General features: G+C 43.8%; 1 protein-coding gene and 1 long non-coding RNA gene across 3 annotated transcripts in view; one reads left to right on the top strand and one right to left on the bottom strand.

Annotated features, from left to right (window-relative positions):
* LOC135391683 (AP-5 complex subunit zeta-1-like) overlaps positions 1-13,246 on the bottom strand; it is a 34,915-nt gene extending 21,669 nt beyond the window's left edge. For both annotated transcript variants that reach the window (XM_064622022.1, XM_064622023.1), the window contains exons 1-5: positions 13,053-13,246; positions 12,269-12,458; positions 5,979-6,025; positions 5,788-5,885; positions 2,262-2,462 (exon numbers count right to left, since the gene is read on the bottom strand). In XM_064622022.1, the coding sequence (XP_064478092.1) occupies positions 2,262-2,462; positions 5,788-5,885; positions 5,979-6,025; positions 12,269-12,458; positions 13,053-13,204 (688 nt within the window). In that variant the 5' untranslated portion in view covers positions 13,205-13,246. The remainder of the gene's footprint in view (positions 1-2,261; positions 2,463-5,787; positions 5,886-5,978; positions 6,026-12,268; positions 12,459-13,052) is intronic.
* On the top strand, positions 9,559-12,561 carry LOC135391684 (uncharacterized). The gene is made up of 2 exons (XR_010422079.1): positions 9,559-10,033; positions 12,233-12,561. It is a non-coding gene; the product is annotated as an uncharacterized LOC135391684 (long non-coding RNA).
* Positions 13,247-13,269: the final 23 nt, after the last annotated feature.

The raw sequence follows: 13,269 nt of genomic DNA, 5'->3' as shown, positions 1-13,269 counted from the left end.
AAGTGACAGTCCAGTCGAAAACATAGGTCTGGGAAACACCGCCTTATAATTTCTAACACTCCTCACAACAACTGTGCAAAATATTTCAGAACAAATCGTATCGCACGATTTATAATCGACTTTTTTCTATGCCGCAGTTGGTCCTGAGTAAAGGCCGCAGCGAGCTCTCGCGTGACGTGCATAAGAGCAATGCCGCACGTGACTTGCGCATGCCTGTTTGCGCGATAGTTGATTGTTGCGTGCTAGCATTTGTCCATTATGATGTTTTTGAGTAGCAATCACGCGTTATGTAGACTAAAATGCAGAGTAGCGTCAATGTAAACACAGGTATCACGACGTAGCCTTCTGTTCAGTACACTCATAGACAAGAACACCTCTCTGCATTCCCAGCACAACGCAGTCCTCCGCTCCACTTTGTCCATTGGGGACGTCATGCTCACGTGACGGCTGACGTACATAGAGGATCCTTGGGGTAAGGAGTATGCGAGGGAGAAAAACGAAACCGGATGTCTTCAGAGGAGTATTTTTTATTCGATATCTCGAAAACCACGCCATTTTGTGAGCTGAAATTTTCCACCCAGCATGTAAGCCTCAGTGGCAGTTGGAAAAAATCAACTTCCGGTTTTCCCGGACTGTCCATTTAAGAGGGCAGCAGCAAACTCCTGATGCAATGTCCAAAATTAACTTTCAATAATTAACTTTTTAATTATAAAAGCTACAAAGTTGTCCCAATGAGAACATCTGGTCCCTTCGGTCACCTGATACCATAGCCGTTTTCAGAACAAGAATACATTCGATAGATCGTTCACAAAAAATCATGAAGAACACAGTTTTATTTTTTCTTCTTTATTTTGTTCATTGTACATCTCCAGAGACGCGTCTTCTCTTCACTCCCAAAGTGAGAGGGTAAAGGAGCACAGTGCCCCCTCACATGCTCTGACATGTGAGGGGCACTGATATTCGGACAACTTGGTAGCTTTCATAATTAAAAAGATAGTTAGGACAGTGCCTCAGGAGTTTGCTGGTGCCCTCTGAAAGGAGTGCCCTTCAGCATATGCTATATTGCAACTGACTTCATCTCGAAAAAAGTGATATGTATATTTCTAAAAAATCTGTTCGCATTTAGCTGGGACACCCTGTATATGAGATCCCAACTACCATTACTTCCAGTCCTTCTGGGGAAGGTTGAAGGGGCCATAAACAGGTATACAAGGTGCACATTTCTCTGCGTTATATTATTGTAACTCAGGCAGTGAAAGCTCCTTGTAATTACTAGCACTCAAAACCAAAAGGCTCTTGCATACGGATGAAATATTCACTGCACTCTTTCACTTTTCAGCTCCGCACATCAGGTTAGTGCGCTGGCCATGTCACCTCGTGACTGGGAAGTACCGAGGTTCGAATCGCGTCATATGATACCAACCCAATTGTTGACGTTTGCACCAGCTGAAGATGCTGGAGATGTCACGACGCTGAATTTCGGATCCACGGAGCGCAAAATGTGGTTCCACACAAACAAATGGAATGCTCCACCTCACGGCAGATAATGAAGCCTGTTTATTGGTTGGTAATTTGAAACGTCATGTTCGGAGCTCGGGCCCCCGATTGGATGGCAAAATGCTACGTAGCCATGCAACGTATGCGCTGTGTGGAGAGGTATGCTGGTTACTACTCTTTGAAAGCTGAGCTGGCACGAGCCGAATGAAACATATATTTAGGAATTATGTGTTCTTGTGAGGGTTGCGTTCTTTCGTGGGGTGCCGTTATTTGTGAAATGCTTTTCGGCCTGTTTACAGCCCCTTTTTGATATGTGGCCCCTGAAAACATGGCAGATTCCGGGAGCTACTGCTTTTTCCCCTTCTTGTATTTAAAGGCAAGGGAGAAGAGCCCGCTTCTGATGAAGCAACACAAAAATTCACTTCGAATCTGACATTTCTTGTTTAACATTTCTTCACGGTACACTGGCTTGATTCTTCTTCTGAAAACAGCGTGGAATCAGCACATTTATTTAGTGAAATTAATTAGGACAATCCCCCTGGAGGTTGCTAGTGCGGGCACAAGGTGGCCCACTTGACCTAGAAGCCTTCCCCATTTATGAAAAAAAAAAGGAAAGTAATTTACCCATTTTATAAGATTTTGTCCATAGTTTTGTGTGGACACCATGCATGTGAAGTAAGCTACAGTTGAAACTTGGGTTCCAAGTCCCCATAGAAACTTGTGTAAAGTCAACGTGAAATAGGTACTAAGGAGAAACATCGCACCACAGCTGAGGACAGTGAACATCTTCTGTGAAACAGTGCCGTCCAATTCATAAACCGGTTGTGGAGTTTCCGAGCGACGAAATCGTGATGGCGCCTGCTGTTGAGAAGCTGAAAGTAAGGATGTGGCCATCTTCTTAGCAGAGAATGCTGAACAGTCGAGCAACCACCCCGGAAACTGGCTCAGCACTGCCTGAGCATCCTCTTCAGCCACATGAAAAAAGCGTAAAGAAGGAAAGGGGGGGGATGACTCTCGTCTAAGGGTAAAAAATGTCGCACAAAGGCTACAAGTGAGACCATTAAGATGGTTGGTTCTTATTCAAACAAGCTTTTAAATGAATTCCTTGTCTGCAAATGGGTGCACATGTCTATTCGGCTGCTGATCATGCAAAAATTGTGAAGAAAAGTGCTGGCCTTGAAAGACACCATCAGCTGTGGTAGCTTGCTTGTAACTTGCTCTGCCAGTGGATATTTAGTTTGTGTGTGACCTGTGCATGAGTGTGCTGTATTTTGTCACATAATTAATGCACCCTTTTTTTTACTGAAACGTGGTGCCATAGAGGGTGTATGGTATTACGTGAGGAAAAAAGTTGACATCAAGTAAATTGTGGAGGTTGAACAGTACGCCTCGCCAATGCCAAAGTAATCATCTCAAATATCTTCTTTCAGTACCTTCAGAAAAAATTTTCCCTCTACACTCAGGGCGCACTAGACTACCACAATTATATCCCAGAACATTGGAGATGCCACTCCCGGGACTGTGTGCCTTCAATATGAGCAGAAGAAAAAGTACCAGTATTTGGGCACCCAAGTTGGGGGCACGTTGCATTCATTATGTGAGCAGATACGGTACATCTTCTGTTGGTACACGCAAGTCACATGTGTACAACTTGCCTTCGACTTTATGTTCAGTGACAATATTAGACACATTCTACTGCACATAATGAAGTCATTATGATGCTGCTCCAGCATGTTGTTGCACGCTGTACTTCAGAGATACGAAAGGCTAATATCAGTTCCAACCTGAGAATGACATAGTGACAGAAGGCCTTCTGGAGACAAGATGGCATATATACAGGCCTTCTAGAGACTGTCTTATAGGATCAACAAAACTTGTTAAAGGGGTTCTGAAACCTCTGTGTACTAAACATGCACACCAAAACACTATGTCTGTGTTATCCCGCATTACGAAGCGATTGCATACCGAAGGCCGTGTGCTGGGTGAGCTCCTCCATTGCTCTCAGCTCTTAACCCCCTGACCGTCTTTGGAATGACTTCTCATGTTGGAGAAAGGAAGCGCATTGTTTTCCGTTCCCCACGACGATGTAAGCGGTTGTAAAGAGGGAGACGGTCACTGGACCGGCTTCGGTACGGTGACCTTCGGGAACTTCGGGTAAGCGCGCACACCTAAAACGTCACTTCTTGTTCGTCTGCAAATGTCTCTGGGCGCTGTTTGGCGCCAAAATGAACAGTGGCTGGGAAACGTTCAGTTTTAAAAAACCAATAGTAAAAATAAAAAAATAAATAATAATAATAATAATAAAAATAAAATAAAATGAAATAAACGTTTGGAATGTGTGGAATGTGGAATGTGTGTCGGCTCCATGGACTACAATGCATGAAACGATGTCATACACTTATGGGTTGTATTTGCTTTCTCGACCTCTTTCAGTGAAACACACTACGGCTATGTGCTTATGTTTGCATAATGCTATCATAAAATACCTGACCCCTCATCAACCTAAGCTTATGCTGAATGCCAAATTTTGACTGTGTGATCACCAGAGTGGTAGAGTAGTTTGCGATGGGGTGTAGAGCATTGGCCCTGACGACGAAACTCCCCATTCATCATGTCAAAAATAAGCATGTCGTTGCTGTTGTGACTTTGCTAGCTATTGGTGGCAACCAACTGCAGAATCTTCACAAATGCACCACTTCGAGACAATATTGTCACATATAGGGATAAGACTGCGAGTGGGCACATCCATAAGTAATACAAAACAAAAAGAGTAACTCCGACTTGACCTAACAAAAAGCAGAGTAACACAGATGTTTCGTATCTCCAGGGAGAGAATAACCTAAATCGCTTGTGAGTATGACAGGGGGCGTGAGGGATGACCTCTCTTGTCGTCAGCTCCCGACATGTGACTGGAGGTTTGTTTTAAAGCACAGAAAGCACTTCAGTCACTAACCCCCCTTTCCCCCCTTTTCTTTTAAATCAAACAGTTATCTTGCCTATTAAGGTGCACCATGCGAAGTGATTCGTTCTACAGATGCATATATACCACAGAATTTGATTGTAAAAAATCGTGACCGTGAGTAACGGTGGCAATGTCCGCAACTAGCCGCCCGCGTCGCTTTGACATCACTACGGTACAGCCCGCTGACTGGTTTAGAGAAACGTCTGCTGCAGAGAGAAACAAGAGAGAGAGAGAGAGAGAAAAAGGCTGGAAACGCCGACCGCGATTAGAGTGTGCCTTTGGAACCGTAATGTCATCACTGGTGACATTTTTGTCCTCCTCTTCTTCCTCGTTTTGCTCTGCAGAGCGAGTTGAGGGGGAACGCGCACGCCAATGTTTGGGTGTCGTCTGCTAAACTACCGCACGTTGCATATCTTGGGGTGCTGATGTTGCTGTTCGCTCGTGCCACCTGGCCCGTAGAAACAGGTCTATAAAGATTTCTTTTTATTAGTAGTCGCGAAATCAAGCCACATCTAATGTGTCAGAAACAGAAAATCTCTGCGATGGCTTTCTGTGCTCCTTTAAGACAGGGGGATTCCCCAGATGCGTAGGCAGGTCATTGGTTAAATGAAGGAGTGGATACATTCAATGAAAGAGTGAAAGCAAAGAACAAAACCGCAAGCTATTTTATGCAAAGCAGATATTTCTGCTTGTAAAGAGGAAACCGTTCTCAGGGACAAGTCAACTACTACAGGTGAGCTTCGCCGTCAGAGGGCACCTGAATTGGCGTAGACAGGTGCATGACATCTCCAAGTTGAAAAGTAGTGCGCATTCATTCTTCAAACTGTTGCTTGCACACTAATCATGTCGCGAAAACAGCCATACTTGGAGTTTGGAGTTTGGAGTTTTCTGGCGCAAGGATATCGACAGCCATACTTGGAGCATATTTGCATGCTTCTGAAGCAAACTTGTAAAATACTCGCGCCAACAACACGTGCGGACCGGCTTTCACACCTGCATCGCGCCCACCACCTTATCGATGTCCCACTTTCATTGTGTGGACTACATTCTCCACTGGTGTAGCTACATCTCTTTGCCTGCAGCTCTCATGCTGTCTCTGAGTATAGTAGATATTCTCTCTTCTGCTAATACAATGAATGCATAGTAAAGCAGAACCAGTTCACAATCAAACAATGGAAGTGTAAACTTGGAGGAGATGGTCAAACATGTCCAAAGAATAGCTTCTGCACTTGCCAATGAAGCTCCAGACCCCTGAATTAAAGCCTTTATATGCAAGATGCATTGAACGTAGGGACAATGTTAAAGAGTAGAAGACGCAAGTGCCTTACCAGTTGTTAGTAAGGACTCATTTGCTTCTGTGACTTGTGTCAGGTACAGAAGGATGTGGCACTTGGTGTCGTAACTTGTGTCATTGTCTTCAAGTGCTCTGTAGAAACAATGACACTGTTCGTAAAAAAATGCTACATGTTTTCCCTTGGTTTCCTTGTAGGATATTCCAATCATAAGTAGGTGCCTTTACCTCAGGAGCTTTTCAAAGATTTCTCTGTAGTAACGACTGCCAGTACCCTGGGAGGAATAGAAAGTGTCAGCTGGATGGATACTCGCAACTTCATTTTGAATGCTATGTAGTAGCATTTCAAAAGAGCCTGTGCTTCCTCGGAAAGCATACGATATTCCAGGGCAAGGTAACGGAATCTTTTTCGTTTCCGTTACCCCCTCAGTTAGTGGCCTTTGTTTCTGCTTCAGTTTCGGTTACCACCATTGTTGTTCTAGTTTCCATTACGTTTCCGTTTTGGCACCGCCCCACCTCCAGCATTTTGTTTTCCTGCTTTCTTTCATTTCGTTTTTTTTTTTTTAAAGAGCATTAAGACCGTGACAAAACTTAATCCCTCTACGTTCTGAAGTCAATTTTGATGACTCTAGGGATGCATGCATACAAGAGACAATGTTCATTCAAAATGCACATATACGTACGTGATTTCTGTGAACAGCTAATATGAACACGGTTTCCAGGAATCTTACTCACGCCTGCAACTTCCAGGTCACCATAAGGGTATAAGAACTATGCTTCTTCTATTTACTGTATGCTACTTACTTATATGCTGCAGTTTGATAGTTCATCTTAGTTTTAGTTCTTCAGTTAATTTTAGTTTGTTTCATTGAGGTTTATTTCATAAATTTATCTACATGATATGGCGAAGAATTGCAATAACTCGGGTCCTGCGGTACCCGAATTATTATTGTAAATTATTGTTGTTTCCGTATCAGTTTCAGGTATTCTAACTGTGCGATATCTGTTTCTGTTACCTGCTATATTTCCGGTATAATACCGTTTCCGTTATCTTTCCTTGCAATCTTCTCAAATCTACCGATAAGGTGCGTAGGCTGTATACATCAGTGCAATAAAAATATATAGCTCAGTGCCAGCTAAGGCCATTTGCACTACAGCAGGAATCAAAGGACTTGAGCTCATGTTAGGCTCAGCAAAGCCGCGGTTGTCCCGCTGCAGAAGTGCTTCAGGTTGTGTTATTCGAAAGCATCTGAAAAAGGTTCCAGACCACACAATTTTATTATTCTTATATTTTTAGTTTCTGTGTATGACCCCCTTTAACTCACATATGTGGTATTTAGCTTTCAAAAGCTTTCACTAATTTTTAAAACCCAGTGGTCCTGATAACGAACTACACCCTCGAGGAATGCAGGATTGACCACCAGGTACATGCAACTTTTACTGAGGATTGCTTGCCGCACGAACAGTACCAACAGTAACAACACGTAAGTGCTAAGAGCACCCAATTTCATCTCGAATTCCAGAGAAAACAGAAGCATATTATTGTCCCCATTCTTCTTTCTGAATACACATTGCAATTTGGCACAAACCGAAACGTCCGCATTCTTGAGCGCAGAATGACTCTGACAGTTCCCGGCGAAGGGTGGCTACTCCAGTGTCACGTGATGCTATGTCATACCAAACTCGCGGGTTACTCAGGTTTGCCCATCGTGACAGAAAATTTGTGACGTTTTCCGACGTTCCATGATGCAAAAGTATGCAGCGCCTCACTTTATCCAGCAAAGAATCCCTCAAAACATACATAATGCTCGATTGCTTCCTAAGATGACATTCTATATATAAGAAGCTGATAGTGCTGATTAACTCTTAGCCTCACGAGCCTACGATATCTGTCGAGGTTGCTTTAGCGAATGAAAGTCACATTTTGATTACCATTATGCTCAGCACTACAGCAAGGCAGATGCGCTGGCACAGCATGTTGGTTAGCTTATAATCAGATTAGTTCAAGTTGGGTGTTTGTATTTTTGATTGATTTGTTTGTGTTTGTATTTTGGTCTGAGTTCGCTGTCGGGAATTTCCCTGGCGTGACTGCATTTTGGGTGGCTTATTTTCAATTGGAGGACCACAAAACATTTATATCCAGTAGTTAAACAGAGATACTGACCACTGACTTTTTCTAGCGGGCCAGGTAAACAGTTATATAATTACTGCGGAATTGCTACAGTTGGTTACAGAATGAAGGTCTACCTAACTTGACGCTTCCTACATTTCACAAGATGGCAAGCTCCAAATCTCTTAGGCTCAGCAAAGCCACGGTTGTCCTGCTGTAGATATGCTTCAGGTTGTGTTATTCGAAAGCGTATGAAAAACATTCTAAACCATACAATTTTACTATTCTTATATTTTTAGCTTCCGTATATGACCCTCTATGCGGTATTTAGCATTCAAACGCTTACACTTTTTTTTAAAACACAAGTGTCCCGATAACGAACTATACCCTCGAGGAATTCAGACTTGGCCACCAGGTACATGCAACTTTTACTGATGAATAATTGCTTGCCGTACAGCAAGCAGAAACTCCTAGGCAAGTCACAAGAGTAACAGCAGCAAGTACTTAAGCGCTAATAGCACCCGATTTCATCCCGAATTCCAGAGAAAACAGAAACATATTATTCTTTCCATTCTAAATACACATTACAATTTGGCGCAAATCGAAACTTGAACGTCCGCCAACTTGAGCGCAGAATGACTCCGGCTCCCCGACCATTGGCGAAGGGTGGCTACGCCAGACACCACGTCGCAAGCCCATTGGCCGAGAGGCTGTGCGGGCTCCGATTGGTCGACAATGTTTTGAAATCACTGTTGTTGTTTTTTTTTGTTTTTTACGCGCGCATGTGCGTACAGCGTGGGCGTGGCTGGCCGCTGGCGGAGTAACCTGTGACTCTTTTTATGGATGTCTGCCCTGTTGTAAAAGGGATTAGGCGAACCTGAACCTGTATATCTGAACTGGTAGCGTAAACAAGCGAAAATACCAAATCAGACCCATCGGCAAAGCCACCAGCAAGATGCGCGAGCGATCCTGGGTGTTGACAGTAGAGGTACGGTCGTAAACACAAAAACTTTGCAACATGGGCGTGGCTTGTGTGTGTACTAATAGGTTACTAATAATTTCAATGTAGAAAAAACTTTCTGTTGCCCCGCTCGTGCATATATACGAAATCATCTACCACCCGAGTACATTTCCGTGTCCTGCTCCTTTTGCGCATGTGTCACAGAAGGCGTGTTTATCCGTGCATCTCTGTATCCGTGCATTGTGTCCGTGCATTGTAATACTGAGTTGGTACACTTTTTGAGTTAAACAGGAAACGACGTTCACATCTCGGAGCTGTAGACCAAGAACCACTTGTGTGAACAGATAAATACAATGCATCCCCTGTTGCTGGCCCCGCGAAAAAAAAATTTCATCATGGGACGAGCGGCCATGATAGTGTGAGTGTTAGCAGGAATCAGCTGTGCACAAACGATGCCATGTTTCGTTGCAATTTACCTATAATGTAGCCACTCACTGAATAAATGCAAACGTCTAATCACTAGGTGTACGTGTAGCTCTAGGAGAGAAATGGAACTTAAGTGAATCTTCCTAATTTCTGTGTGGTCATCACGATGCCCTTCAGTCTGGAATTGTATAAATCTGTGATAACTCAATGTATTTCGAATTGATATGTTTAATTAAACCTGATGTGAATTATTTTTCTGCATTCTCGTCTGGTGTTGTTGGTTGGGTGAGGGAAAGGGTATACAACGCAGACAAAGTGCGCGAATGTAAACGTGCCCTGGCTAATTATGCACTACTAATTATTCATAGTGCTGACGTCATCCCTGACATTATTTATTTACAATCGTAGTAGTCCGCTCAACGGATGGATGGCGCTGACCGTCTCTATCATGGCGTCATTATGAAGACACAGGGGCCTATGGGAGTTGCGCTACCTGTTTAGATATACCTTGGAGTAACGTCAGCTGGCTGGAGCGGCTTCGGGTTCGGCATAGTTTCGGAATAGCACTGACAGCACAGTCACGGCGTCCACCTGTGTTCCGTGTTCTGGCGTTGGTTGTGGCCGTGTCAGCAGTGTCAGTCGACGTTGTTTGCAATACGGTCAAGATGGCACTTCGCACGGATGTGTGTGCTTTGTGCTCAGGATCTATCTTTGGTCGTCATACCAAACAGAAAAACAAGCAAAAGGGGCTTACCTGCTCTGGCCCCTGTGGTAGAAAATTTCACTGTAAGTGCATTAATGTTACCCCTTTCGAATGTGATCTACTTTGGAAGAACGATGTCTGCCTGTACAAGTGCAATCGCTGCACAAAACCCGCGACAAATGCCTCTATCACCTCGAACCCCCCGCGGGGCGATATATCTCTGGCTGAACGGGCGGAACCTACTGTCTCCTTGCCCGAGCAAAGGAATTCTATCACCATTACAAACGAACGTTTTGCTTTTCTTGCGGAAAAAGTTGATATCCTTCTGCGGGAAGTCTCAGAACTCAAGAAAGAGAAGGCTCAAATGGTGAGCACAATTCACTCACTTGAGATGGATAGTCATTTCCTTCGTGTTGAGCTAGCCAAGATGAAGGCGCAAATTACTGACCGCCTTGAGAGCTTTCAATTTTGTCCAGCACCTGAGGTTCACTCGAAGGACACTTTTTCTAACACGCCACGCAAGAACATTACCACCCAGCCTGGACCTACCGTTCAAAATGCTAGAATTATTACCGCTTCGTCTACCGGAGGTCATTCTCTTGTGCCCGACAAGTGTGTACCGAAGCACGCGGCTAGCCTCAATAAACCCCAGGATCAATGGTCATCTTCAAGTAAATTGGTTATATATAATTCCCGAATTGAACCGCAAGACGATAACCTGCTTTCCGAGGCGGACAATGAAGGTTTCACCACTGTGAGGTACGGGAAAAAGCGACCACCTGCTTCTGTAGGAACTATCAAGTCTCCGACCGCAAAACTTGGCCTGGCACCGGCACAAGAAAAGGCTCTGTTTATCTTCAGGCCCGACGCCAGCACTGCGATCGACGATGAAACGTGCGATGTCGACATACTGCAAACTAAGGTATTCAGCTACATAAAGCTACAAACACGCCGTGATTCACATTCATGGTACTGCATACGTGCAGTGCTAATTACCATATAATTGACAGTCACGGCTTATTATAAGGCCTGGCCAGATGTTTGTCTACTTCGAGAATTTTGTGGTAAAATTCCTTCCGCTGATACAGGGAAAGTCGTGAATGCTGGTAACGCAACTGTTCATTCGGAATTACCAGCTCAATTTCGGTGTACTATGAGAATGCTAGAAGAGTCCACACAAAAGAACTGAAATTTTCTGTCAACTTAGCTGCCTCTTGTTATGACATTATAAGCATCACTGAACTTAGTTGCATGCATACTTCCTCAATTCTGCATACTTTCGTAACAAATATCGGGTTTTCCGGCGCCACTGGGATTACAACTGAACAGGTTTACAGTTTGCTGGGGCTGTGCTTATCGCTGTCCATGCATCCCTTATTGTATTTTGACCTTACGATCTCGAAACTAATTGTGAGTCGAGATACATTTGCAGGATAACCAGTCTAATAATTGGGGACCGCTATCTCCAGCCCCAGTGCGATTTCCAACACTTTCTCTCTCTTTTTTGACACTATGGTTTGTAATGCAACCAACTGATATTCGTTATCTTTTGCTGTTTGGAGATTTTAATTTCCCAAATGTGGACTGCTCATTTTCGAACTCTAGTGCCACTTTCGGTGAGTTGAGATTGAGGATGTTTCACCCTTGTTTCCCTCCCATATGGTTGAAAAGGTACAGCAACATTTCATTAGGTTGTCTTATAATAGGCATATTGGCATTACCACATATCACCACTATAATCACTTACTTCACAAACTTTGACAGTCAACGTTAATCACGTCGTGCATTCCATGACCTGGTGTTGCTCTACAATCTAGTTCACACTCATACTGACTGACCTGATTTGCTCTTTCAATGTCCTGTTAAAGGTATTGAGGTATTCTCCTATTTTTTACATTTCCAAGTGTCGCGATTGCATTCCATTAACACGACTTACGATTCCTTCCAATCACGTCCATCGTCAACATCATATCCATATCTTTGCTAGCTACAGCTCATTTTCTAGCGCTATCGAGTCTATCGTTTAATCATTGGCACAAGCGTGGATGTTATTAACACATTGTTTTTCATTCTGTGTCTATATTAGTGTGCTCCACAAGGTACAGCATTAGGTTGCTTATGGGCACCTAAAAAATTGAATCGAATATGTGGTACTTTAATTTTAAAAGCCTCGTTTCAATTTAGTTAGCACGCAGTGCACGTTATCGGCTGGAAGTTACGGTATATTTGTTTCTGTCTTCCATGTGCTAAGAAAAAGGGGGGAGGGTGTTTCTTTCTTTCAGATGCAGTACATGAAGACTGACACAGACCAAACATACCTGGACCAGAAGGGGTTGCAAAAAGATAACTATTTGATCAGGAGGAAGGGGAAGCAGCATTTCCTCCAAGCCATACTGAGGGGAGAGACTTTTGAGCACTGCCAGTGACAGATGCCTTTCATAGAGTCCCGTCTTTTCATCCAAGATCACTCCGAGTAAACTGCTCACAACTTCTTCATTTTGGGGTATCCTGTACCAAACACCAGCATTAAATCCAGTCTTCGCAGTGTTTTTCAACATTTGACGTGCAACCGAGAAATATGTAAAGCTCAATAAAGCGGCTGTACCCACAAGACGCGTTTTCTGTTTTCGTGTGAGAACCTTCGGGGATGGTGTACGAAACTTACTGCAACAATATTGATAATTTTCTTGGGGTTAACTGTATCACTGAGTGTCTCCCATGGTTCTGAAGCATAGGTACCTTCCAAGCCATATATGTCTGTGGTAGCCATGTAAGCTCAAACAAAAAAGAGATCTTAACAGCCACGGGTTTTTCCAGGAATTTTTCGAAAGTGGGGCAAAGTGTGCAGCTCCATCAACCCTTCTGGGAAGGGACGCTGCGGACTGTGCTCGTGTTACGAGAACATCTAAGTATAAACCGTGACGACCTGAATGAAGAGTACGCAATTTTCACGGTTATCCTTAATGCTCCAGGGCGGGGGGCCTTGGCCCAATCTCGGTACGCAGATATTGATAACCAAGGTAAACGAACACGAAGAATCCGAGGTGGGCTGCAACACAAACACCGCGACTGGGACGGATAAAAGGAGGTGCTATCACTTACAGCTCTGGATCACATTCAAAAAGAGCTCGTTGTAGGTTTTGTAGTACATCTTTTGTGAGTTGTTTTGGTAAATTTTCGAATAACTCGTTCAAACTGGGACGTTTACGACTCCGAACCGATATCAAATCTTCCGCAAAACTCGGCGCCGCCATGGCACGTGACTGGCGGAGCTGTGCCAACGCCACCTGGGTGCAGTTTTCATCTGACCTTATGGATC

The sequence above is a fragment of the Ornithodoros turicata genome, chromosome 4, assembly GCF_037126465.1.
Source record: "Ornithodoros turicata isolate Travis chromosome 4, ASM3712646v1, whole genome shotgun sequence".
Lineage (NCBI taxonomy): Eukaryota > Metazoa > Arthropoda > Arachnida > Ixodida > Argasidae > Ornithodoros > Ornithodoros turicata.
The sequence above is the reverse complement of the archived record's forward strand: the minus strand, read 5'-3'. Positions and strand labels throughout refer to the sequence as shown.